This window comes from Sciurus vulgaris (assembly GCF_902686455.1).
Source record: "Sciurus vulgaris genome assembly, chromosome: 1".
NCBI lineage: Eukaryota > Metazoa > Chordata > Mammalia > Rodentia > Sciuridae > Sciurus > Sciurus vulgaris.
The window spans coordinates 20,773,165-20,799,050 of record NC_136461.1 but is presented as its reverse complement, the minus strand read 5'-3'; the positions used below and the strand labels follow the sequence as shown (position 1 = coordinate 20,799,050).

General features: G+C 35.6%; 1 protein-coding gene across 24 annotated transcripts in view; it reads right to left on the bottom strand.

Moving 5' to 3' along the window:
• EPB41 (erythrocyte membrane protein band 4.1) overlaps window positions 1-25,886 on the bottom strand; it is a 164,756-nt gene that overhangs the window by 86,200 nt on the left and 52,670 nt on the right. For all 24 annotated transcript variants that reach the window (XM_079114308.1, XM_079114314.1, XM_079114313.1 and 21 more), the window contains exons 2-4: window positions 5,995-6,469; window positions 4,350-4,559; window positions 1,452-1,556 (exon numbers count right to left, since the gene is read on the bottom strand). In XM_079114308.1, coding sequence (XP_078970434.1) covers window positions 1,452-1,556; window positions 4,350-4,559; window positions 5,995-6,469 — 790 coding nt within the window. The remainder of the gene's footprint in view (window positions 1-1,451; window positions 1,557-4,349; window positions 4,560-5,994; window positions 6,470-25,886) is intronic.

Sequence of the window (25,886 nt, the reverse complement as noted above, 5' to 3'; positions counted from 1 at the left end):
ATTTAGAGGTAGCTAGTAGGAGTAAATAATGTCAGGTGAATTGTCATTCCACTCCTTCTAGTTTGCAAAAACCAACTCAAATAACCTGATCCATAGGGTTTGCAGTTGTTCAGCGCTACCATCCTCAATATATAAATATATATATATATATATATATATATAAATATATTTTTTTTTTTTTTTTTTTTTTGGCACTAGGGATTGAACCCAAGGGCACTTAACCATTGAGCCACATCCCCAGCCTTTTCTTCTTTTTTTTTTTTCTTCTGAGACAGGGTCTCACTAGGTTACTTACACCCTTGCTAAGTTGCTGAGGCTGGCTTTGAATCTGAGATCCTCCTGAGCCACTGGAATTACAGGCATGCACCACCACACCCAGCTTCAATTTTTCTTAATAATTTGAAATCATTTTGGAAAAAGAACCAACACTGCATGAAAGACTCTTTCCAGGACTCCTCCAACCCCTGTGTTGCTCTCTAGATTCTTCCATTTACCCTATTCCTCCCCTCCAATGTTCAGCCAGCCTCCCTGGCTCTCAGTTCTTTGAATGTCACTCTCAACTGTAGGTCTTTACACAAGCCATTCTGTCATTTCCCTTGCCCACTTTATCCTTCAGGTTTTGGCTTGGGTATCCCTTCCTCAGAGAAAACTTTCCAGTCCTAACTTCCCATGATATTCTGTACTTCCTTTTGAATAATGGTCATCACACCAGTAATTAATGGTCTCTTCACACTAAACTGGAAGCTCCAGCGGGCAGGGACCATGTCTTCCTTATTCACAGCTCTGTCCATGGTAGCAAGTACAGCACATGCAAACACTTGTTAAAAACTGGACTTAAGTTTTCATCAGATTTTAAGCTAAAGATTTGCAACTTCAATTAATTGGCCCAGGAAATAATTCAAGCATTCTGAGGTAAATGCCTGGTTTTTAACCTTTCTTCCCTCCTCCGTGTTGTTACCCATTCTTGTCCTTTCACCACAAGTTAACAACTGGTTTCCTCTTAGTTTAGAGAAAATGTCAGATTCGTTACATGATTCTTTTAATAATATTAGGAGTTTATTCTCTTCAATAATATTACTTGCAAATTATGTATCATAATTACATCCATTCAACAAATATTTATTATAAACTTCCTACATATTAGATACTATATTTATTGCATAATAATATGAAGTTACTGGCATCTGCTTGCCAATTAGGGCATATACCTCTTTACTTTCCCTACCTTTTAAAAATACATAATAAATACTTTCTCTCAATGATAAAAGAATACACTAGTAATAGTATTTTCTTTAAAGACAATTATAGAAGGAAAATAGCAGGGGAATCTGAGAAACTAGAACAGACTGTAAGTGTACTTAGGTGGGCATAAATACATTCTTAACAGTAACAACAAAAGAATTCAAATGAATTTTTCTGTCAGTTTCCCACACTGCTTGCTGTCTCCTTACCTTAGAGGTTACGCTATCCCAAATGGCTAGACCAAAGTAGTCTTTTTCCAAAAGATTGAGGTGTTCACATACTCGTTTAAGCAAATCTTGCCCCTTAGCATGTTTCTGCAACAATAAACAGAGTTATTGAGGTTTCTTCTTAACCTTGTATTCATCACCAAATTTTAAAAAAATGTTACTTTTCAATTTCCTCTTTTACCTTTGGTTATTAAATTTCAGATGACTACACAGTCTCATAGAACAATATGATCTAAATTACTGTTTTTCAATTTGTCAGCTTACATATGCAACACAAGAATAGTACCTTGGACACAGTTTCAATGCAAAGCAAAATTCTACCTTTCCTCTATCTCCCATCCCCTACCTCCATCATAAACATCATATTCTTTATTTTGGGGGCAATATTTCCTGGAACATGCCATGGGCCTGCAACCAGCTGAATCAACTGTCAACACCCACAGTTACCTATGGCTGTAGAAATCATTAGACGAGTATTTTCAGGACAAATGTCCTAAGAGAATGAGCTATGATTCAACCCCCTACAATCTCCTTCAGAAAAAGGTGTAAAGTAAAATTCTAGATAGCCTACAGACACTACCTGTTGAAGCAGCTCTTTTGGTAGTGTTACAAACCACTCCCAAATTTGGGTACTTTCACTTCCATTTATAGGAAAGAAAGGCCCTAGAGACTGTGGCTTAGAATTTAAAAATCCTAACTCCTTCATTCACTAGTCTAAAAACCTAAGTAGCTTCAACTAACCTGAGCAGGTTCAACTAATACTAGCTTTCTTGACTATAAAATTATAAGAATATTTATTCCTGTCCATTTACAGAAATTATCAAAAAAAAATTGAACATGCTAATGCCTTCTGAGAAATATATCCAAAATATTGCTAAAAGTTAGAAACCAGTGCTAGGGATGGAACCCAGGGCTTTGTAAATGTTGGGTAACTGCTCTATCACTGAGCTATACACCTAGCCCTAGAAATCTTTTTAGTATACACAGATGACGCATGCTCCTCTTCACGAGTTATTTCAAATGACTATTAGTAATTCATACAAATGTTCATTCACCTGGGTCTTAACCCATTCTACTTCATTATTTTCTTCTCTTTTTTCTTTTTCCTCCTGCTTTCACTACAATGATAGAAGATGAGTTGAACATTCTTCATGCACAGGTCCCTAATTCCCATATTCTCAATTTTAAAGTCCAGTTCTAAAAATTCAAAGACTTTTTGGGGAGAAGGGAGGCACTAAAGCTCATGTGAAGGAAATTCTGACCTGAGCCTATAAAGAAGCTACTTGTCATCTTCATTTATCCATCTTAGGGTGAATCTTCATATATTTCCCTATAGAAATACATTTGAGCCCTGCAGACACTGCTACAGACCCTACAGACCCTACTGGGTATATTGTGAAATAAGCAGAATACATATTGATCACCTTTCTAAATTTCAATCTATTCTGAATTCTGAAACACATCTGTTCCCAAGGGTTACAGATATGAGGACCCATATCTAAATCTTGACCTGAATGTGAATGAAAGAATGTGAAATAGCTTTCCTATCTCTACACTAGCTAGTTGCAAGAAGCAGAGAAAGTAAACCCTAGGTCTCCCCTAGGTTTCCAGGTGCAGTAGCAATTTTTCAAAGTGCAAAAGTACATTTTTCTTGATTTCCTTTTCACAACTTGGAGAGTGAATACCTAATAGTAAATATAACAATATTTTAGGGTTTGTGTTTGGATATATCTGCTTTTGTACAAAATTCAACTTAGAAATAATTTGTTGTATAGATAAGATATAAGAAAATGTAAATGGCATGTTTTATTCATAAAAGCTATTAGTAACAATAATTGGCAATTACTGCTCTAGTTTTAAAAAACAGTTAATAGATGCTTTATTTTAACTTGTCCTGCAGGAGCAAAAGAGAAACTGAATAACTCTGACATTTTAATTCAATACTGATTCAATTAATTATTCTTTCATAAAATATTAGGGAATTTTAAGAAATGGTTTATTTGATTTACACTTTTATATGCTATCTCATGGCACTAAAGACATACATTAGATAAACATTGAGATTTAAGTCTGGGGAAACAGAAATGTTACAGACAGAATTTCTTTAACAAACATAATTACAGGGAAAGCTGGACCTAATATCAGAAATTGAGGCTATCTTGGGAAATCCAGTCATCAAAAAGAACTCTATAAATAGCAAATACATCTTTTTAAAAAAAAAAATTATTGCAAAAGTAACACATGCTAAGTCACAAGATTTTGGCAGATAGAGAAAAAAAATGGAGAAATAAGATTAATTCATAATCTTCTCACACTCTCATCCCCAGAAAATCACTATTAACATTTTAATCCACAGATAGTCATTAGACTCGGCCACATCAATGTTTACAGCAGTTCCGTTTTCAATAGCTGGAAATGGAAATTATCATTCTAAGTGAAATAAGTCAATCTCAAAAAACCAAAGGCAAAATATTCTCTCTGATATGCAGATGCTAACACACAATAAGGTGGGGGGGCGGCAAAGAATAGAAATTCATTGGATTAGATAAAGGGGAATGAAGGGAAGGGGGGGGAATGGGAATAAGAAAGACAATAGAATGAATGGGACATAACTTTCCTATGTTCACATATGGATACACAACCAGTGTAACTCCACATCATGTACAACCACAAGAATTGGAAGTTATTTCATGTATGCGTAACATGTTAAAATACATTCTACTGTCATATATATCTAAAAAGAACAAATTTTAAAAATAAATAAATAAATAAGAAATAGACATTAGAGTGGGCCTTGTCTTGGGCAAAGGCACCATTTACCCAAATCACACGGAAAAAATTCGTAAGAGTTCTGGCTACGAGAAATTAAAAAGCACTCACCTCCACGACACACTCATAAACTGTGTCATCCAACAAAGAAACCTTGCAATGCATGTTTCTGTGTCTTCTGACTGATTTCTGGGAAGATTTTAAATCTCTTTCTGCTTTTGATTCAGGATCTTCTTTTACTTCTGTTTTGGAGCACTCTTCAATTTCTTCTCCTTCCTTAGTTTCAAAATCTAGATCTTCTCTGTGTTCTTCCTGAGCTGGCTGCATGTCCAGGTAAGTAATAAAGACATTTTACAAAGTGTGTAGAATATACTTTTACCTGTAATAATCCTACCAATAAAAATACTAAGTGAAGAAGAAAAGCTATTAAAGCAAATATAGGTGGACATTAACATTAAATAATTATTTTTATAAAATATATTATGATCCCCCAAAAGATCTACTAGACTTCACTATTCTCAAAATTTCTCAGATAGAATTCCATCAAATTAATAAATGATGGTTTCAGGTAAATTATAAGACATCGGTCTATTGCTTTCAATGTTATACTTTTTTCTGGTTATGACATTATATGATATTATTAAAGTTTGCCAAAACTTCATTGTTTCTTCCAGGCACATGCCTGTAATTAGGGAGACTATATTTAGGGTTTCTTTGCTTTTAACTGTTCATGTTTACTTACAGAGTTATACTAGCTAACATTTATTGAGTGCTTATTATATTTCAGGTTTTACATGTTTATTTCTTTTATCCTCACGATAGTCAAGTGAGGTAGGTATCACTGTCCCCACTGTGTGAAGGAAGAAAGTGATAAAATGAAGAGGGTCACTTCTCTGTGATTTGAACTCCCTGGTCTGATTCCTTCATGTGTATTCAAAACAATTACACTATACAGTGAATCCTGTTTTCAACTTTGTTTCACTAATAGCAAATGCACAATTACCATCTTATCCTAATTTTACCTTTAATATTCTGAATATACAAGTACTATGTCTAGAAAAATATATAATCTTTTTAGAAAATTCTAATAAAACTATATGTATAGCTCAAACTTTAGACCCAGAAATAAATTGAGTTACATACAGTGATGATATCTTCCTATGTTTTTTAGACAAATGAATAACTCATGCATAGTTTAATTACACTGTAACAAAATTAAGGCCCTATACTAATAAACATTACACAAGTGATAGAAGAGCTGGAATTCCCCATCTACATCTTACACTCTGTAGTAATAGGATCTAGTTGAAGAAGACCAAAATAAGGCAGACATGGCTCAACTCTATCACATACCCTTGGATGGCTTGAATCTATCCTACGGTTTTCCCAAAAAGTTCCATAAAAGGACAAAATTGGGTGTCAACTATTCCATTTCTAAGAATTTCTTTACTTTCTCATTAAAATCCTGAACTTATTCAATTATTACAGCAAGATGATATATGGGCTGAACAAACTCACTTGATAACTTTTCTTTCATTTCCTTCTCTTTGATTTATAGAGTATATCTTTTTAAAAATCAAGTGTCCACTGACCACATTAATTTCTTTAGGCTGGTAACTCTGAAGTTTCATCTTGTTTAATTATTACCAATGCCTAAGTTAACTGGCTCTTGAGAAATGAAACAAAATGTTTTTCAATTAAACAAAGTCTAACCTATCTTTACTTTCCAACTTTCCCCGTATTCACACATCCTTACCTGTGTTTCTGCACTGCTTAATGAATGAAGATCCAAGGAAGGATCTGTTTTGAGCTCAGGTTCAGGAGCTGCAATTGGGGCCTTTAAAATAATTTCTTCATCAATACTGGTTCCAAATTCTGTCTCTTTCTGACCTTCACCTTTTTCTTTATCTAACTCTACCTCTTTGACTTCTTCCTCAGAGACCTGGGACTTGGGCCTTTTGAGAAATGAGGAGAGCAGTCGTGAGAGGCCTCTGCTTTCTGATGTCCGATCCTTGTTCTTAGTCAGGTCTTCGTGAGTTGGAGTGTCTCCATTGGATGTTTTCAGCTTCAGCTCGCACTGATTGTCCCCTTCAGCTGCTGCTTGAGAAGCCTCTTCCAGCTGAGCTTCCTGCTGTCCTGAGTTGGTGGGTCCCTCACCCTCTTCCTTCTGTTGTTGGTGCTGAGAATTTTCAGCCTCAACCACTAAACTCTTCTCTGTTGTCATGATGTTGCTATTAGAAAGAAGATGGAAAAGAAGAGCTCTTGTAAGCAAAACATGCAAATGTAGGAAAACCCTAAATCCTAAAAAATTCATATATTTAGGTATTTAATCACCAACAAATGGAACTCCAATCCATTAAACATGAGACTTTTCATTAAAGTACAATACTATTTTACCTATACATTCTGAATAAATGATTAATGCCTCAAGTCTCTAAAGATATGCACATAGAGAGATTAGCTTAAAATAATACCCACTGCATCTATGTAATGAAATACCTCATATATTAAGTTAAACGCTCAGAACTACACATAGCAAATATCATTTTATCCTTCCTTAAAAAAAAAAAAAAAAAAGGATCTTGTTTGCATATTGTCCTTTGAGGGTATCAGTATGAAGGTGCAGGATTTGCAGAAATTATTCTCTGCAAAATTCTCCATACCCCAAGAGATGATTCAGTTAGAAAGTTTCCCAGGTCTTTATTGTTCTTCTTAATAGTTCTTAGAATGAACAGACGTCTCTATTGAGAACAACAAACATGCCAGGTGTGGTGGCACACACCTATAATCCCATTGACCTGGAAGGCTGAGGAAGGAGGACTGCAAGTTTGAAGCCAGCCTCAGTAATTTAGTGAGTCCCTGTCTCAAAATAAAAAATGACTAGGTAAAGCACCCATGGGTTCAGTTTCCAGTACCAAAAAAAGCAATAACAAAAAGCACCAAATAGAACTCTGATTGTTATTAGAGTAGACAACAGTGATGAGAAATACACATTCATAAGAAATTTCCTCTTTCAGGAGTATCCTGAAAGCTATTTTTCTCATAAATGTGATTTTGAAAGTTCAGCATTTTTGAGAGTAGGAAATGAAACTGTTAAAACAGAGAAACAAGATAGAGAAGAAATTTTTAGAAAGCAAGTATTGATTCACTTGTAGGGGAAGAGAAGAAGACAGACTGTAGAACTCACATATTTCAAACCTGATGTCTAGCCTTTTGAATTCAAAATCCCTGTGTTATTAGTCAAGTTTTATGATAAGAGAATCAAAGAGTATTGCCACACCTAGTTCACTATTAATAACCAACACACAAGGAGACTTTAAAAACACTAAGCTTGAACTTGACCATCAATGACCTTATGTGATTCACTGCTACATCTAAAAGTACTCCCTGTCCATCACTCAAAAAGCGGCATGTTATACTGCCAAGGCAACATTTCCATATGATTTAGACCAAGTAATTGTACTAAGACATCGATAATCTGAATTAATGAACTATATTTATTCCCTCAAAACAGGAACCACTACTCTCTTTTTTTATCACAGTATAGCCAATGCCTAGAATAGTACCTGGCATATAATATGTAACAAAATTTTTTGAATGAATTTCAATGGAATATATCTGGCCAATATAAACTACAAAGGTATTCTCTGAATTTATTCAAATAAATTTACTTCAAATGCATGATATTCATTCATTCGTTCAATAAATACTTATCAAGCACCTAATACAGATCCTTGATAAGTACTAGAGGCCATTAAAGAGTAACAAAACAAATGAGGTCTATGTTGCCAAGGGGCTTACATTCTTGATTCAACTTTAACCAGTACAATGAAACAAGAATGCAAGAAGAACGCTTATTTTAAATATGAGCTAAATCAACTCCATTTTGTTTGCGCTCATGTGTGTGTGTGTGTGTGTGTGTGTGTGTGTGTGTGTGTGTGTGTGTGTTACTGGGGATTAAAGCCAGAGTCCCATGTATGCTAGGCAAACAATCTTCCTTCCTCGGCCACCCAAGTTGCTGGGATTATAGGTGTGTACCATCATGCCCAAGCCCCAAACTCCACTTTCTTTTTATTTTTTTTATTTTGGTGGTGGTGATGGGGTTTACACGAGATTAAACCCAGGGGTGCTTAACCACTGAGCTACATTCCCAGTCCTTTTTATTTTTATTTTTTTAATTTTGAGTCAGGGTCTTGCTAAATTGTTTAGGGCCTCACTAAGTTGTGAATGTGGCTTTGCACTTGTGATCTGTCTGCCTCTGCCTCCCAAGTCACTAGGGATTACAGGCATGTGCCACTGTACCAGGCCCCAAACTCCACTTCTAAGTCTTTTACTTATATCTTTCAATGAATAAACAGTATTTATTCTTGAATATTTTTTATTTTAGTTCTAAAAATACCTTCAAAAGATAGTCCTAAAATTGCTTTCACATGAAAAGTTGTCATATTTGTAAGAAAATAGCTGAATGAATGTAAGTACTCTTTGGTTGTTACACACAAAAACATAGATCCTAACAATCCACATGTTATATATGTGTGCTTGTTAGACTTTAATGTGCACCAAATCACCTAGCAATCTTTTTCCCGCTTTTGTGATACTGAAGATTGAGCTATATCCCCAGACCTTTTTTCTTTTTACTTTGAAACAGGGTTTCCCTAAATTGCCCAAGTTGGCCTTCAACTTGCAATCTTCATGCTCCAGTCCCCCAGTCCCTCCAAACAGCTGGGATTACAGGCATGCACCATCACCTAGCAATCTTAAAATACAGGTTCCAAATCAACCAGTTTGTAATGCGTCCTGAGTCTGCACTTCTATCAAGATGTTGCCAATGCTGCTGGCCCTCTAACAATATTCTAACTAGCAAAGCATTAAAAAAAAAAAAAAAAAAAAAAAAAAAAAAAAAAAAAACACCATTACAATCACTTTGGAAATGTACTCAAAATGCCAAAGAAACAAAATGGCAAAAAACTGCTGTAAGAGAGTGGAACATGAACAGTGGGAGATGCTTGACATAATAGATGCTCAACGAATGCATCCTGGATTAATGAATGAAGCGAAGAACACAACACATAATTAAAGATGGAAGCTGAGCCATTCACATTTTTTAGAACTCTTTTTAATCAGCCCTTGGAACTTGTAACCACAGAGCTAAGGTAATTCCAAGTTTCCCATGCAGCCATGGCATTTGCCCAGATTCTGGGTTCTGGGTATCTCCACTGATATGATCACTATGGCATTTAAGGAGGAATGATTAAGACGTATGAAGAATCAATCAAAGAATAATATCTAAAAGTGCAGAACAATACATTTTGCCACATAATTGGCCATATGGAGAAAAACAAGCAGAATCTAAGTAAGGAACAGATAAGAATACAATATAAGGAATGGACAAACAGAAGGGCCAAATTATTCTTTGGGAACATACTGAAACAACTTCAGGTAGTATCATGTGTGAAATGATAGAAAATAATCACCGAGAATTCAAATAATTCAGTCATCAACAGAAATGGTACAACTCAGTGTATGAGAGAAAAAATAAAAATGAATGCTGAAGGACAAATTACAACTACAAAAAAATTTCCCTTACCATCAAGAGTTAGAAATGACTTGATTATTGGTAACACTCTTTAAATTAGCTCACAGAGGATCTATCAATGTTTACTGGGTGCTAATCAGGTGAGGAAAAAAAAGGATCTACTTTGGCTCTCGGAATGAAAAGGGAAGGATAGAGAGAATAAATATAAAAATATAAAATTAAACTGATAAACCATATAAATGAAACTATCTTTGTTTAGCTCTGAGATTGATATATATTTACCAAAAATTTGGTTGTGGTGGCAAACACCTATAATCCCAGATACTTGGTAAGCTGAGGCAGGAGGATCTCAAGTTCAAAGCCAGTCTCTGTGAGACCCTGTCTCAAATAAAAAAGGGCTGGGGGTGTTTCTCAGAGGTAGTGCAACCCTGGGTTCAACTCCCAGTACAACAAAAAATAAAAATATATTGCAAAAATTTAAAAAATCTATGGATCATTTACTAAAAGCTCAAATGAACTTGTCCTGACAAATCAGTGACACATGCTATCAAACTCTTCATACTGCAAATGATAGGATGGGTAACCAGAGGAAGACCCAAAACAGTCAAGCAGCAAAAACTGGAGAAAGGTTCTACAAACAGGCCCTCCTTGTATAAACGATACTCTTTTTATTCTGGATAAAAAATTCAAAAGAAGGTATCAATTTACTTGATGTCAGAAAGAGACCTCTTGATTTAAAAAAAAGAAAGAATAAGAAAGAATCAGCACAGCACTGAAGACAAAGTGATAAAGTCCCATTTCATCTCAATCCTAATTCTCCAAACGCTAGGAATCACACCCCTTTGGTATCAAAGACACACTTGTTTTACTAATATGCATCAGTTAACTTCAAGCAAGTCAGGTATGTTAGAACCCCAACACCCAACAGGTTGTGAAGGTCAAATGAGACATTCCATCTTGTTTTGTTTTTATCTCTAACATTAGTACAGTCAGTGCTCCATTAAAATTTCTTCAGTGGAAAACTTCACAAAAACACTAGTTTGGCAGCATTAAGAAAATTTCCCTTACCATCAACAGTTAGGGATGAAGTTTAATGACTTGATTATTGGTAATACCGTTTAAATTAGCTCACAGAAGATTTACTGATGTTATCGGTGCTAATCAGTTAAAAAAAAAAAAAAAGGATCTACCTTGGCTCTCTGAGAGGGACCATAAAATACACAGTTCTTAAGGAGATGAGAAATATAAACGAAGAACTAAAACACAAGGCAGTACCTTAATCAGATAAAAATTTGTGAGAGAAATCAACAAAGTAACGCAAAACTATAAATTAAGAACTTTCAATCAGAGTGATTAGGAAAGGCCACATTGAAAAGGTTGCTTTAAAATTAAACTTTGAAAGATGAGTATAGATGTCAACAGAAAGAGCCATGAGGTTCAGTAGGCAAATGGAATTCCATGCAGGGAAACTGGCACTAGTAAGACCATTATACCTCCTCAGGAATTAGCAAGAATTTCTCACTGGAATAGGGTTGAAATAGGGTCACAATAGGGAATAGTGGGTGAGTAAGGTTAGAACAGTTGACACTAATTAAACTAATTGAAATAGGAAGCCCGGAGCAGTGGTGCATGCCTGTAATCCCAGTGGTGCAGGAGGCTGAGGCAGGAGGATCACAAGTTCAAAGCCAGCCTCAGCAACTTAGCAAGATCCTGTCTCTAAATAAAACATAAAAAAATGGTTGGGGAAGTGGCTCAGTGGTTAAGTGCCTTGTGTTCAACCCTCAGTACCAAAAAGAAGAAAAAAGTGGAGCTACCATTTACATGGAGAACCTACTAAATGCCACACATTATTCTAAATGTTTTACTATGTTATCTTACAACCATTCTACAAAGTGGACATTCTCATTTCCCAGATAAACAGGCTACGAGAAGTTAAAACATTTGCCTCAGTTCACATAGCTAAGACATGCTTTAATTAAAATATTCATATATTTTAGAGGCAATTTCGCTGTAAATTCTCAGGCTGTATCTATCTCAGATGCTTCTGCCCCAGAGATGCTTCTCTGTTAAAGAAACCCATATTGTTGAGAAATTATGGACAGCCTCTTCAATCCAGCCAAGATCACTCTGTTCCCATCAGTTTCAATTCCTTGGACCACGTACGGGTTTCTCTTTCGGGAGAGTACATGTGAAAATGAGTGGAGAAACAGACACAGGCAAAAATGACAGCTTAGGAAAGGACGTGGATATTATGCTAAAGAGTTTGGTCTTTATCCTGAAGGCAGCAGAGAGCCACGGGAGTTTTTAAATAGGGAAGTGAATAAATAAAGTGGAAGAGGCGAGTAGGGCACCAGGGGTTGGGTAAATTCAGGTTATCAGTGAATACTCACAATGGGAATCCCTGGGGAAGCTGAAACCGATACTGACTGGGCACAGAAACTTGAAAAGCCTTGCAACCACGGCTCCAGAATTACTGCTGCCCTTCTCCTCTCTAGCTTATTCTCATTAGAATGCTTCTCATTAACCTGGCAGTTTGAGGTCTGAACGTAGAGGCACTGGCCCTCTCTGATACATGGCTTAATGAAAGACGTGCAGCAATGGAACCAAAGTAGAAGAGAGATGGGCATCTCACAGGCATCTCAAAACGTCTCCAAAATTACTCTGGACTTTCCATTTTTCTTATCCTAGTAAATGGCTCAATCACACCATCTAGTACCTCAAACCATAGCCCTGAACACTATCTGTTTTATGTTTTAGCCCTCTTGGTTTCCCTGCCCAGTCGAATCTGTTGGTCCTACAGAGTTTACCTCCAATTTACATCTAGAGTCAGTTCACTTATCACCTCCTCTGCCACTCTCAGGTGTGCTGGTCTCTATCCACTTCTCACCTGAACGACAGGTTCTTAACTAGATGACTAGACTTTATCCTACCTCACCAGCCTCCTCTACCTCCATCATTTGAGTCTACCCAATGTGAAAACAGTTCACAAGAAAAAGATTTTAAGGTCTTGATTGAACATGTCCCAACAGAAATAAAATTCTAAAATAGCTAACGATTTAAGCTGCATTTCTAGAATTATAATGATCACATTTGACTCTAAAACATATATTTCAAAAGAATGTCACAGTGTCCTAGGTGTTACAGTATGCAGCAGGCTACCCTAGTGAGAAAAACACAGTCCCTGACATCCTGGACTTCACTTTCCATCTGGACTATGGTGGAAAGTAACAATCCCTCAGTTCATAGTGTTTATATTGTATCTTAAATCTTACATTCAGTTCTGGGCAGTTTACCCTAAAGAGAACAGAATCGGTCAAAGAAAAGACAGAAGATAATGATGGAATTTGAGACCATGTCATAAGGTAAAGATATGGGGATGCTTAGCCCAGAAAAAAAGAATCCAAAGAAGGAATGTGATTGGTGCTCTCACAAATTTCAAGAGCCGCATGTGTTTCCTAAGGGCAAAATTTGCCAGTTCATGAAAATTACAGTTTGCATTTGAATAAAGTAAAAAGAAAAAATTCCTAATAATTAGAGTTAACCAATTATTAAATAAATGGTGTACCTGGGAATTGAGCTTATCCCTTAGTAGCCATGGGAGACTAGATGGAGGAGCCCGGCCATAACAAAAGCCACAGACATTCAAATCCCGTGTGTAAAATGGCATGTGCTTGCATAAAACCTACACGTGTCCTCCTCTGTGGTTTAAACCACCTCTAGTTAACTTATAATACCAAACACAGTGTAAGTGTTGTGAACAGCTATTACGCTGTGCTGTTTAGGGAATAATGACAAAGGAGAAAAGTTTGTGCTTGCTCAGTCAGATGCATATTTCTCTAATATTTCTGATGTGCTGCTGGTGGAATCCATGTATGTGAAACCAGCACATAAAGCACATACTGCCATAGCAAAAGAATTCACTCAGCTGAAGGCCCATCTGTCAAGGATGCCAAAGACAGATTTCTTCTATTAAGTGGGTCCTTACATTAACTGAACTCTAAGATCCTATCCAATGCTGATTTATGAATAGGAAGGAAGGAAAAAAAAAAAAGGGGACATAAGAATAGTGACACAAACAGGCTATTTTCTAAATTGCTTTTTATTACGTTGTGTGTGTTTGTGTACGTGTTATGATAAAAATAACGCTTGGATATGATCCAGGAATTGCACATGGTGAGTGCTCTACCACTGAGTGATATCCATGCCCCCTTTTACTTCCACAGCATTCTCTTAAAATTTTTATTTTGAGGGGTTGGGCTGTGGCTCAGTGGTAGAGCATTTGCCTAGCATGTGTGAAGGCACTGGGTTTGATTCTCAGCACCACATTAAAAAAAAAAAAAAAAAAAAAAAAAAAAGATTCCTCAATAACTAATAAAAATATTTTCTAAAAAATTTTGAGACAGGATCTCCCTAAGTTGCCCAGGCTGGCCTCAAATCTGTATTCCTCCTGCCTCTGTCTTCCAAGTAGCTGGAATTACAGGTGTGTACCACACTATCTGGCCAAATGGGTTATTTTCTTAAAGTCTATATTACAAAGTCAGAGTTGCTATTTGAATGAGAAGAATAAGGAGGGGGAAAATAAAGGATAATAGGCCTTTTACTTTTCTTTTTTTTTTTTTTTTTTTTTTTTTTTTTTTGTGGTACTGGGGATTGAACCCAGGGCCTTGTGCTTGCAAGGCAAACACTCTACCAACTGAGCTATATTCCCAGCCCACCCGGCCTTTTACTTTTCTAATCAGACAGAATCCAATGACATTCTTACAGAGAAGAAAAAGTGTTTAAGAATCGAAGATCATGCTAGAAAATAGCTTGTTTCCCAATAAAAACAATTCCTCCCAAAACACAGGAAAGTGTCTTTTCTTTATAACATAATTTACATGCACTAATTAGCACTTCTAGAAAAATAGGATACCACCAATGTGGTTTTCAGAATAAAAATGGTAATTTTTCCTCTACTCTCTTGAAATTATTTGGACCTTAAACTACTTATGAAAACCTATTTGCCATACTTAGTGAATCAGGAATGTCACCCAGCATGAACAGGCTGTTTTCAACAACTCGGTTTTAATTTAAGTCATTTCTATGGTGACTAATATGGTTGAATCAACTCATTCAAAGATATTTTTAAATAAACAAACTTACTCATCTCCTTTTAAAAAGATCAAACATGGTTTTGTTTTGTTTTTAACTTCTCTGTAGAATTCAAGCTTACAGTTAGAAAATATATAGATATATTCTGGCCCTCCCAGAACATACTACATGATGGTTCCTGGCATAACTAAGGAAGCACTGAGACAAACTCACTCTCATACCTTTATTTTTACTCTGTTTAAATGTCAAAGTGTGTAATTTTAGCTATTCTGGATGGAAATTCTTATGAAATAGATTTATATGCTTGTTGTATTTTCAAAATACATAGAACATAATTAAACCCTTATTGATTTAGTCATCATTCTGCACTTCAATGACCACGCAGTGCTAACGTCCTAAGGGCTGCTGAAGTCGGTAGGGATGGTTGGCTTTGCCAGGATACCTGAGTACTAAGTTTTTCTATTTTTTTTTAATTTATTATTTTTTTTATAGTTTTCCTGTTTGTTCATTTGCAGTGCTAACTCACATTTCTTGCTGATGTCAACGTGGCCTGCCAACAAATGGCTTCTCACATCTCCTATTCTGATATTCTATTGGCTAATCTGTCAATAACTAGGAAACCAAATGGCCAGGTGTGTCAAAAATAAATACTAAGACTATTGCTTCACATTACTGGAACAATACCAATACATGGATTTTATTAACTATGTTTTAGTTCTGCAAATACCACATATGACTACTTTGAGTTTCCCATTTTAACTAGCCAAGTCTATTAGATAAATGACCCTCAGATAAATCACATCATTGTAATGACCATTCTCTTTCTTTCCAAGTAGAGACCAGAATTTTTAGATGTTATTTATATTAAGGTGTTACATTCATATATAAACCCTTCTAGAAAATGTAATGCAAAGCACAGTAATAATTTAGCCTAAAAAAAAAGGAACAGAAAGGGAAAAGAACCATATAGAAAATGTTTAATAGCATTAAAAATCTCAAGGTACGCATAAACAAAGCCTGAAGATTCCTAACTACAAAGACGTTTTGGCTAGGACTATGAAACTCGTCTTACTTCTTTATTTTTATTATCTTAGAGCCAATCAGTCTACCAATATTTAAAAATTTCTCAACTCAGGTTGGGATGTAGCTCAGTAGTAGAGCACTTGCCTTGTGTGTGCAAGGCCCTGGGGTCAATCCCCAGCCTCACAATAAATAAACGATTTTTAAACTCAAGAAATTCCTAAGATTTTTTATATCGAAAAATTTTACTTTAAACAGAAAGCTACTATAAATTAACGTATCAGATATCATCTGATTAGAGGACATGTATGAATCAGAAACTTCCTTTGGCTTGTTTTAGTAGATAACTACTACTACTAGTGATTGGAACAGATGTGGTGGTTATCTCCTGCCATAATTAAATAGGACTACCAGAAAATGTAATATTGGAAGAGATAAAACTTAGTAATGGAGTATATCAAATAACTTAATTCGCTAAAAATGTCCAATAAAATCATGGACTAGACTTGATGATGATTTTCTCTCAAAGAGGAAGGACTCTAACTATTATGGACTTGATTCTAAGTGATGAGAACAACATGTTGATGACAGGAACTCATCAGGAACCAAGGCAGAAAACAACAATTTCACAAAGTTTCTATGCAGAAAAAAGAGATGACGGCCAAATACATGAGCTTATTATACATAGATTTTAAAAACATTTACAGAGAAGTAAGGTATGATTGGATAACCCAGGGTTCTACAAGAATATAGAACTTGTTAGGAAGAGTCAATTCTAGAAAGAGAAGTTCTACATTTTACTTCACTTTACATATACATATCATGTGTCCGGTTCTTTGCTAAGACTTGAGAATAAGGAAGTGAAATTTTCTCTGTACAAACAGAACTTATTTTTATTTTAAAATATATTTTTTTTAGTTGTAGATGTACACAATACCTTTTATTTATTTATTTATTTTTATGTGGTGCTGAGGATCGAATCCAGGGCCTCACACGTGTTAGGCAAGCACTCTGCCACTGAGCTATGGCCTCAGCCCCACAATTAGAAAGTTTTAGAAAAGCCAGAGGGAAGTTGGGCACAGTGGCCCACAACTGTAATCTCAGTGACTCAGAAGGCTGAGGCAAGAGGATCACAAGTTCAAGACCAGCCTGGGCAACTTAGCAAGATCCTGTCTCAAAATTAAAAATGGTTGGGGACATAAATCAGTGATAGAGTACCCCTGGTTAAATCCAGAGTTCACCCAAAAAAAAAAAAAAAAAAAAAAAAAGCAAAGTGTGAGCAAATTATTAAAAATAGTCATGAAGGGCTGTGATTGTGGCTCAGTGGTAGAGCGCTTGCCTAGCATGTGTGAGGCACTGGGTTAGATTCTCAGCACCACATATAAATAAATGAAAAAAAATAAAAGGTCCATCTACAACTTTAAAAAAAAAAGTCATGAAAAACAGGGAGATTATGAAGAAATAAATATAAAATTGAAGTGTTAAAAGTAGCGTTGCAAAGAAATACCTGCAAAAGTAATGACCAAAAGACTAAGTCTAAGTAAAAAAAAAAAAAAAAAAAGGAGCTTTAAATAAAAAACTAAACTGATAAAAATGGCAGAGTAGAGGAAAGCAGAGGAGGATAAAGGGAAAGAAGAGGAAGGGAGGAAGGAGGGAGGGGAAAGGAAAGGTTAAATTCAGACTGCGCCTTGAGAGAAAAACCTGTGTTCTTTCAAACCACATGATATAAAGAGGGTTTTACCAACCAAAGATAGTTCAAACTAGTAGAAGTAAGCCTGTGAGTTAAAATACATTTTAAGTTTCAGAAAAATTATATTTTGAAGTTCAGAAGTAACTTGTAAATTTGATTTCAGATTCCCTACTATACCCATGGGCTCTTACCAAATTCGCAGCTAATTGTGATTGAATCATAGTTCAAAATCATCTCAAGCTGAAAAGATGGACCAAAATCAACAAGCTAGAATTAAAAAGAAATGTAGGTTTCCACGCTGAAATTGAAAAACAATTATGAAGAAAAAAGAATAGTAATAAATGCCCACCAATCAAAGAATGGGTGAATAAATTACAATAAATTCACCGGATAGAAGCCTACGGTAGCAAAAATGAGTAAGAACCACATGTTTACAGGTACATATACAGAGCATAGTATGGCTACCAGGAACTGAGAGGAGAGGAGAATGGAAGTTATTGTTTGATGGGTACAGTTTCAGTGTGGGATGACGCTTTCTCTGTGGCTTTTAGATATCATTCTTCCCACAGAGTCTATCTTCTAGCACAGCATCATGAAATCTCACACCAACACAATGTCCCAGCAGCCATCATTAGGTAGAACTGTAAGTTAAAATGATATTTATATTAAAAATATTAGAAAACAGAGTTTACAAGTATAGAAATAACAGCACTGGGAAACAAGGGATAATGTGGTATGAGAAATACTTGAAAACAACAGACTAGAACTCAACCACCTGAAAAGAAAAAAAAAAGGCGCTTATTACACAGAACTCAGGTTCAAATTTTTAAATTATTTATAAATAGAAACTAAGCCATTTGTCTTTAAAATAACAATTTGGGCTGGGGATGCAGCTCAGTGGTGGAATGCTTGCCTAGCACAATCAGGAACTGGATTCCATCCCCAGCACTGAAAAAAAAAAAAAGAAGAAGAGGAAGAAGAAGAAGAAGCCAAAAACAATTTTCCTACAATAATTAGGTAAAACTAGGTAAACAATTTTGATAGCAAATGTCCATTACATCTTCAATTTACAGCAATTCGGCGGGGGGGGGGAGCTTATGGGTTAGGAAGGATTAAAACAACTCTCTAAAAACATGATTTCTTTTATGAGGCAAACAAAACAAAATCTTTGAGTTGAAAATAGCTCAATCCTTTTCATGCTTTTCAGCTTTGTTTTTATACCATATGAAGATCCTAGACCCTTAGGATGGAAAGGGCTTTAATAAGCCGTCTAGTCTAACTTCCTCCTCCATTGGAGCAAAGAAATGTGCCTGTCTTGTTCATCCCTGGTGCCTACAGTGCTGCCCCCCAAAATATCAACTGAACAAATGAAAGAAAGAAACTGATTTTAATATGCCCAAAGGCCCCAAACTACTTTCCTCAGGATAAAAGCTGTACAGATGGGTCATGTGATGAAGGGTAAAGAAACTGACAGAATCCAGATATACACAAGAAGAATACAAAATGCCTGTTTACAGATGCAAGATATTGAGACACTTCTTATCAAGATATGCTAATTCTTTCTTTTAGAAAAAAACTGATGATGGCCAATAACCAATAACAAAATTTTGGGGCTGGGAGATAGCTCAGTTGGTAGAGTGCTTGCCTCACAAGCACAAGGCCCTGAGTTCAATCCCCAGCACACAAAAAAAAAAAAAAAATTTGTACTCCTCATCTAAAAACTTTTTTCTTATTTATAAAATTGGTTGTTTTAAAGAAAAACATGAACTCATAGAATACTTTTGTAATTTAATTACAAAATAATTTGAAAATCATTGTGTACCAGCAAAAGGAAATTAATATGCCATCCCATGTAGAACTATTTTCTTATGTGGTCTAGATAGCCATGGGTAGCACTCGAAGGGGATCAGAGTAATGAGCATCACCTCAAATGGCAATGACTCTGAATTCCCTAAGGGCACAGTTCTGGGTCTGCTGCTTGGAATCTCAGTCCAGAAAGAGGCAGGCCAGCCATTCCCACCTAACCTCTAGGTCATTCTTCATTTATATGTGCTCTGAAAAAAATGAGATTGTATTTCAATGCTGACAAGAGGATCGTGAACCAAACTAGATTCCCAGAAACCTTATTACCTCATTCTACATCTACGTCTAATTTATTCCCCTTCTTTCTTTTTGATATAGACTCCAGACTAACACCTTATTCTCAACCAGCAAAAAATACACTTCAAAGATTTCCCAAAAAATTATGAAATGTTTTCTATGAAAATGTTAAAACAGTAAAATATTCTCAACTCAAGCCCAGTGAGAATTATAATATCAATAAAGGCTTTTTCCCTAACTAAGCAACTAAATATTTTTCTCTTTCCTCCTCTAGGGAAAAAGAAAATTAAAGTTTTGCCATAATGCAAACAATATTTGAAATTCCATTCACTAAATGAATAAACATTTACTGAACATATTCTAATATTCTAGGCATCATGCTGAGAGTCAAGATTGCAAAAAAAAAAAATAAGATGTAGCTTCCGCCCTCAAAGAGTACACAATCTATTAAAAAAGACAGGCAAGAGCAAACAATTGTGTAGTAATATATTCAGAAAGTAAGCATAGAACAAAAGAAAAGGCATTTGAACCTACTGTCAGGAAAGTTCTGCAAGGGACAACCTGTACTTCAAGGATGCATAGGAGGGAATGAGGCAGGAAGGTAGATGGCAGGAAAGAGAGGTGACCCAGACAAGTACCTAGAAAGAACATGAGCACCTGAGTATGAAATGAAAGCAGTTAGCTACAGCCGCAGGGATGAAACACAGTATGACATAAAATAATGAAAGGTAAGACAGGCTAAAGAACAGGCTGGGGTACCTAGCATGCACAGGCCCTGGGTTCAATTTCCAGCACCAAAAAAAAAAACAAAAAACAAAAAAAAAAACCCAAATTGGGGTAGATTATGGAAAGCTGCCTTTTTTGCAATGTTCAAAGAATGTATAACTTAGCCTTTGTAAAATAGGGAGCCATTAAAAGATTTTAAACATGGTGATACCACATTAAAACTTGCATTAAGATACTTTTTTTTGGTGAAAATCGTTTTAGTGAGTAGGTGTAGAAGATAGGAAGAAATGGAAACAATAGAAAGTTCTCATAACAAGTTTGATGAAATATCATTACTACTTAAAGTTGATGAGACAGAAGAAAGATTTTTAAAACTGCTGAAGATGGGCACGATGGGCACGATGGGCACTGCGGCAATCCCAGCAGTTTGGGAGACTAAGGCAGGAGGACCCTGAGTTCAAAGTCAGCCTCAGCAACTTAGCAAGGCCCTAAGCAACTCAGCAAAACCTTGTCTCAAAAAAAAAAAAACCTTAAAAAAGGCTGGAGATGTGGTTGAGGGGTCAAGCGTCCCTGGGTTCAATCCCTGGTACCAAAACAAAACAAAACAAAAACAAAAAAAAGTTACCGAAAAAAGACAATACGGATCATAGTACCAGAGTGTATTATAATACCAGCTTCAGAGTCAGGAAAGAACACTTACTAGAAAATATACAGGACCTCTGGCAGATTCCTTAACGTTTTTACGCCTCAGTTTCTCTATATGTAAAATCATCCCTACTTCATGGTGTTTTGCAAGAATTAAATGAGAAAATGTAAATCATTTAGTATATTAATTGGCACACAATTACTTTATATTAAAAATTACTATTCATAAGATAAGGTAACAGGCCTTAGTGATTGGATGTAAGTCCCAAGAGAAAGGAAATCAGGGTTGACTGGCCGGTTTTTACTAAAATCGTTAATGGATAAAAGATAGGCAGCATTTGATGGTGCTGGGATTGAACCCAAGACCCCGTCTGTGCTAAGCAGGTACTCTACCACTGAGCTATGCACTTCCAGCCCCATGACAAGTTTAAAGTGGAGGATAAGTGTTCTGATTTTTTGTTAAGGAGTCTAGAGGATATCCAAAGTAGCTTATGTGTGCTAAAAGTCATTCTAAGTCTTCAAAAACAATGTTAAACATAAAACATAACCCTGGATATAGAAACTGATCTAACCAAGGTCATAATGAAGTACCACAGAAAGTTAAACTTCAATCAGGTTCAGAAATGATCTAGTCAAGTGGTCTTTTTGTTGTCATGAACCATCTAAGAATCTGACTAAAGCTATAGACCCTCTCCCCAGAAATTTTCAAAAATAAAATTTTGAGAGCTAGGGAGTACAAGATCAGTGATAGAAAGCTTGCCTGGCAAATGTGATCCCCAGCACCCCCCAAAATAAAATAGATTAAAATGTTGTAACAATGGATTGAGAACACCCTCATTCATTCCTCTCAAAGACATTGAGATACAATCAGGTTAAGTTACTGCTAATTAGTGGCTGAGCCAAAACTCAGGCCTCTTAGCTATGAATTCCATATTCTTATTACTAGTAACTTGAAGGGATTCTTGTACATTCACGTTTTATTTAGTTAATCATGCAAGACTACAAAATCACAAAGATGGCACAACAGCACACACCTATCATCCTAGCTACTCAAGAGGCTGAGGTAGGAATGTTTTAAGTCTGAGCCAACATGAGCAATTAAGCAAAAACCCTGTCTCAAAATAAAAAATAAAAAGCACTGGAGATGCAGCTCAGTGATAGAGGACCCCTGGGTTCAATCCCCAGTATGTATGTATGTATGTATGTATGTATAAATAAATAAATAAAAGATTACAACATCATATACACACGCACATACACACACACAATTCAGATTTTACAGACTGCATCTTGTGGCTCTCATCAAGTTTTCTAGACCCAACAGCATTTCTTCAAAGCCATTTGTTTCCCATTCATGCTAACAAAATTGGCACTCAAGGGCTTCTTGCCAAGACCACTTCTTCATAAATTCTAACGAGTAACATTTGCCATTTAAAAAAAAAAAAAAAAAAAAAGAATTGGCACTCAAGATAAGTAGAAGTATTGGTTGTGAGTTCTTTTTCTTTTTTATTATTTTCTTTTTTTTTTTTTTAAATAAAAAGTTGGCATACATCTAATATCTTTTCTTCCTAATGGGAATTGGTTTTAAATGTAAAGAAAGCTATTCCAGTTTATTTCAACTGATACTACAAGTACACGGCACTAAGAATGCAAAGATATCTAAAAATCCCAAGGTCTTCCATTAAAAATAAAATGCCTCAAACTTTAAAAAAAAAAAAAAAAAAAAAAAAAAACCTTTATTTGTGCTAACTCATTTAATCATGCCGTATTTAAAAATATATATATACGAACCTGTGGTGAAAGAGACCCATACCCAATCACTGATGATTCAACATGGGCTGTGAGCAAAGATGCTCCAGCAGATGCAGAAACAAAGTTACCAGGGCCTCAACTGAGGGTCAGCGAGCTTTGAATTCTGACAAATCTGAACCCTAATCCTGACACTACCTCTCCTCAACTGGGAATTGGGGTAAATTTCTCACCTTCTCTCACTCTCTTTTCACTTGAAAAACAGTAACGTACTTTAGAGGATCGTTGTTGGAACTGAGAAAACACAAGTAAGTGTCAGCTATCATTCGGACAGAAAAATTAGATTCTTTTACAGATTACATTTGTAAATGACAAGTGCACTGTTTCAGCTTGTAAATTCATTCTGCTTCATTAAAGAGGAATTTGTGTCTATATTTATCCTCTATTCTTAGCAAGTTTTATACTATCAACAAAAGTGCTTTCATCTTAAAAATATTCTGCTTCACAATTGAGTAGCTGTGTAGCATAGGGTGGCTAGATTAAATAAAGTAATATAAAAAGATTTAATACCAGATTGCCAGATAAAAAGATATAAAGTATCAGAAGGTGTTATCAATTTTAGTTACATAATACAATATTTGTATTTGAATTTTTTAAAAAAATTTTTTTTAGTTGTCAATGGACTTTATTTTATTTACTTGTATGAGGCGCTGAGAATTGAACCCAGTGCCTCACACACGCTAGGCAAGCGCTCTATCACTGAGCCATGACTCCAAACCCTGTATTTGAATTTTAACGATAACAGGTCCTTGGAAGAATATGGGCTTAATTCCCAGGGACTAGTCAATGTAATTTATTATATATCAGCACCATGTCATTCTTCCCTTTTAATGAGAATACAAAAAAAAAAAAAAGATTAATCATTTGCCTTTGATTGTTTATGTTAAATAAAACCCTGGATTTTTAGAAATCTTTGCATTAGTAAAGAGAAAAGATGAAGAGAAGCTAATAGCATGCTAAAAGGTATAGCCATTTCTCTTGAACATGTTTCTGGTAGCATCTTAGAATTTTAAAATAATAGGAGTTCGAAATGTTCAGTGATAGAACTGCTGCCACAAAAACAATATCAGGACGTCCACATGCAGAAGAAATTAATTTCAGCCCCTACTTCATATCATGCATGAAAATTAACTCAAGCACAATGAATCCTAAGTACAGAAGCTAAAACTATAAACTCTGAGAAGTATAGGTGTAAATCTTCATTGTTTTGCATTAGGCAATAGTTTCTTAGCTCTGACAGCTAAAACACTAGTAAAAGTAAAACAGACATAGTAGACTTCCTCAAAATTTTACTTTTTGAGTTTTTAAGGATACCATCAAGAAAGTGAAAAGACTACCTACAAAATGGGAGAAAATATTTCAAATCATTTATCTGATAAAGGTCTAGACTATAGAATATAAAGAATTCTTAAAATTCAACAACAAAAAGACAAATGACCTTGTTTTAAGATGGGAAAATAATCTGGCTGATGGTTCACCAAGGAAGATACAAAATGGCCAATAAATACACAAAAAGGTGCTTGGGTTGGGGATGTAACAGTACTTACAGTACTGACCTAGCATGTACAAGGTCCAGGATTTGATTCCCAGAACATGGGGTGGGGAGGGAAGCAAACAATATCGTAAGTTCTCAGAAAAAAGCAACTCAAAACCACAATGGACGACTAAAATTTAAATAAACAAAATATAAGTGTTGATGAGGATGTGATTGGAACCCACACGGCCGGTGGAAATGTAAAGGTACAGCCACTGTGGAAAAGAGTATGTGGCAATTTTCAAGACTCAACTATAGCTATATCACCCAGCAACTCCAAATATGTATGTCACACAAAAACTTGCATATGACTATTAATAGCAGCATTATTCATGATAGACAAAATGCAGAAGCAATCCAAGTGCCCGTCAACTGGTAAATGGATACATCAAATGTGGCATAGTTATACAATGTGATGTTCTTCAGTAATAAAAAGAAAAAAAAGTACTGACGATGCTCTGTCAATGAATCTTGAAAACATTATGCTATAAGAAAGAAGCCAGACACAAAAGGCCACACACTGTGTGTTTCCATTTCTATGAAATGTCCAGAATAGGCAAATCTATAGGAACAGAAGACGTGATTTCCAGGGGCTAGGGAAGGGGAGAACGGGGAGTGACAGATAACAGGGTGAGGGTTTCCTGTTGAGGTGATGAAAACGTGCTGGGCTTAGACAGCCGTGGTAGTTGTACAACTTTTGAATATACTAAAAATCAAATTAGACACTTTAGTGTACATTCCGTATGTAATTTACTATTTGTAATTATATCTCGATTTAAAAAACAAATCTAAATATCAACTAAAGAAATCTACTTAGGAATAAGAGTAAAAATCAACTTAAAAATTAACAGCATGGATACTGAAGTCCTTCTTACCAAAAAGCTATAAACCCATAATGGGTATTTTCATATAGAGGAAGAACCAGTCAGCTCTCCTCAAAGAAAAAATAAAAATTGATGGGAGTTTCCTCTCAAGCTTTAAAATGCACCCAGAAGATTTATTGCATTCCTGGATCGGGAATAGCAGAATCAAACTTAAGTGATGATAGTAATTTGCCCTGGTATAAAGTTGAATTTTTCTTTTTCTTGTTTTTTGTTTTTATTTTTGCTCTGTTTTGTTTTTTGGTGAAAGCATGGGTCACAGGAGCTGACGTGTATTCCTAGAGACATGTATTGCATATTACCACACACATGTAAGGACATGATTTCCTCAACAGTGCTACCTCACTCTTGAAGGAGACACAGTAACTGTTATCCCCTTTTGTCAGTAAGGATACAATTGCAGAGAAGTAATAACCTAGTCTGGTCCTACATTGGCAGACTGGGGGCTGCAAACCAAGTTACCAGGCTATTTGTCCTCTAGCTTTGGTGTGTCATTTTCTCCTTTATTCAATATGTCTGTCACTCAATCACTTTACGAATATATTGTTTATGGAAAAACAGTAAATCTACAAATTATGGTTTTATTAATTCTTATTAAGTATAGCTTACAACCAGG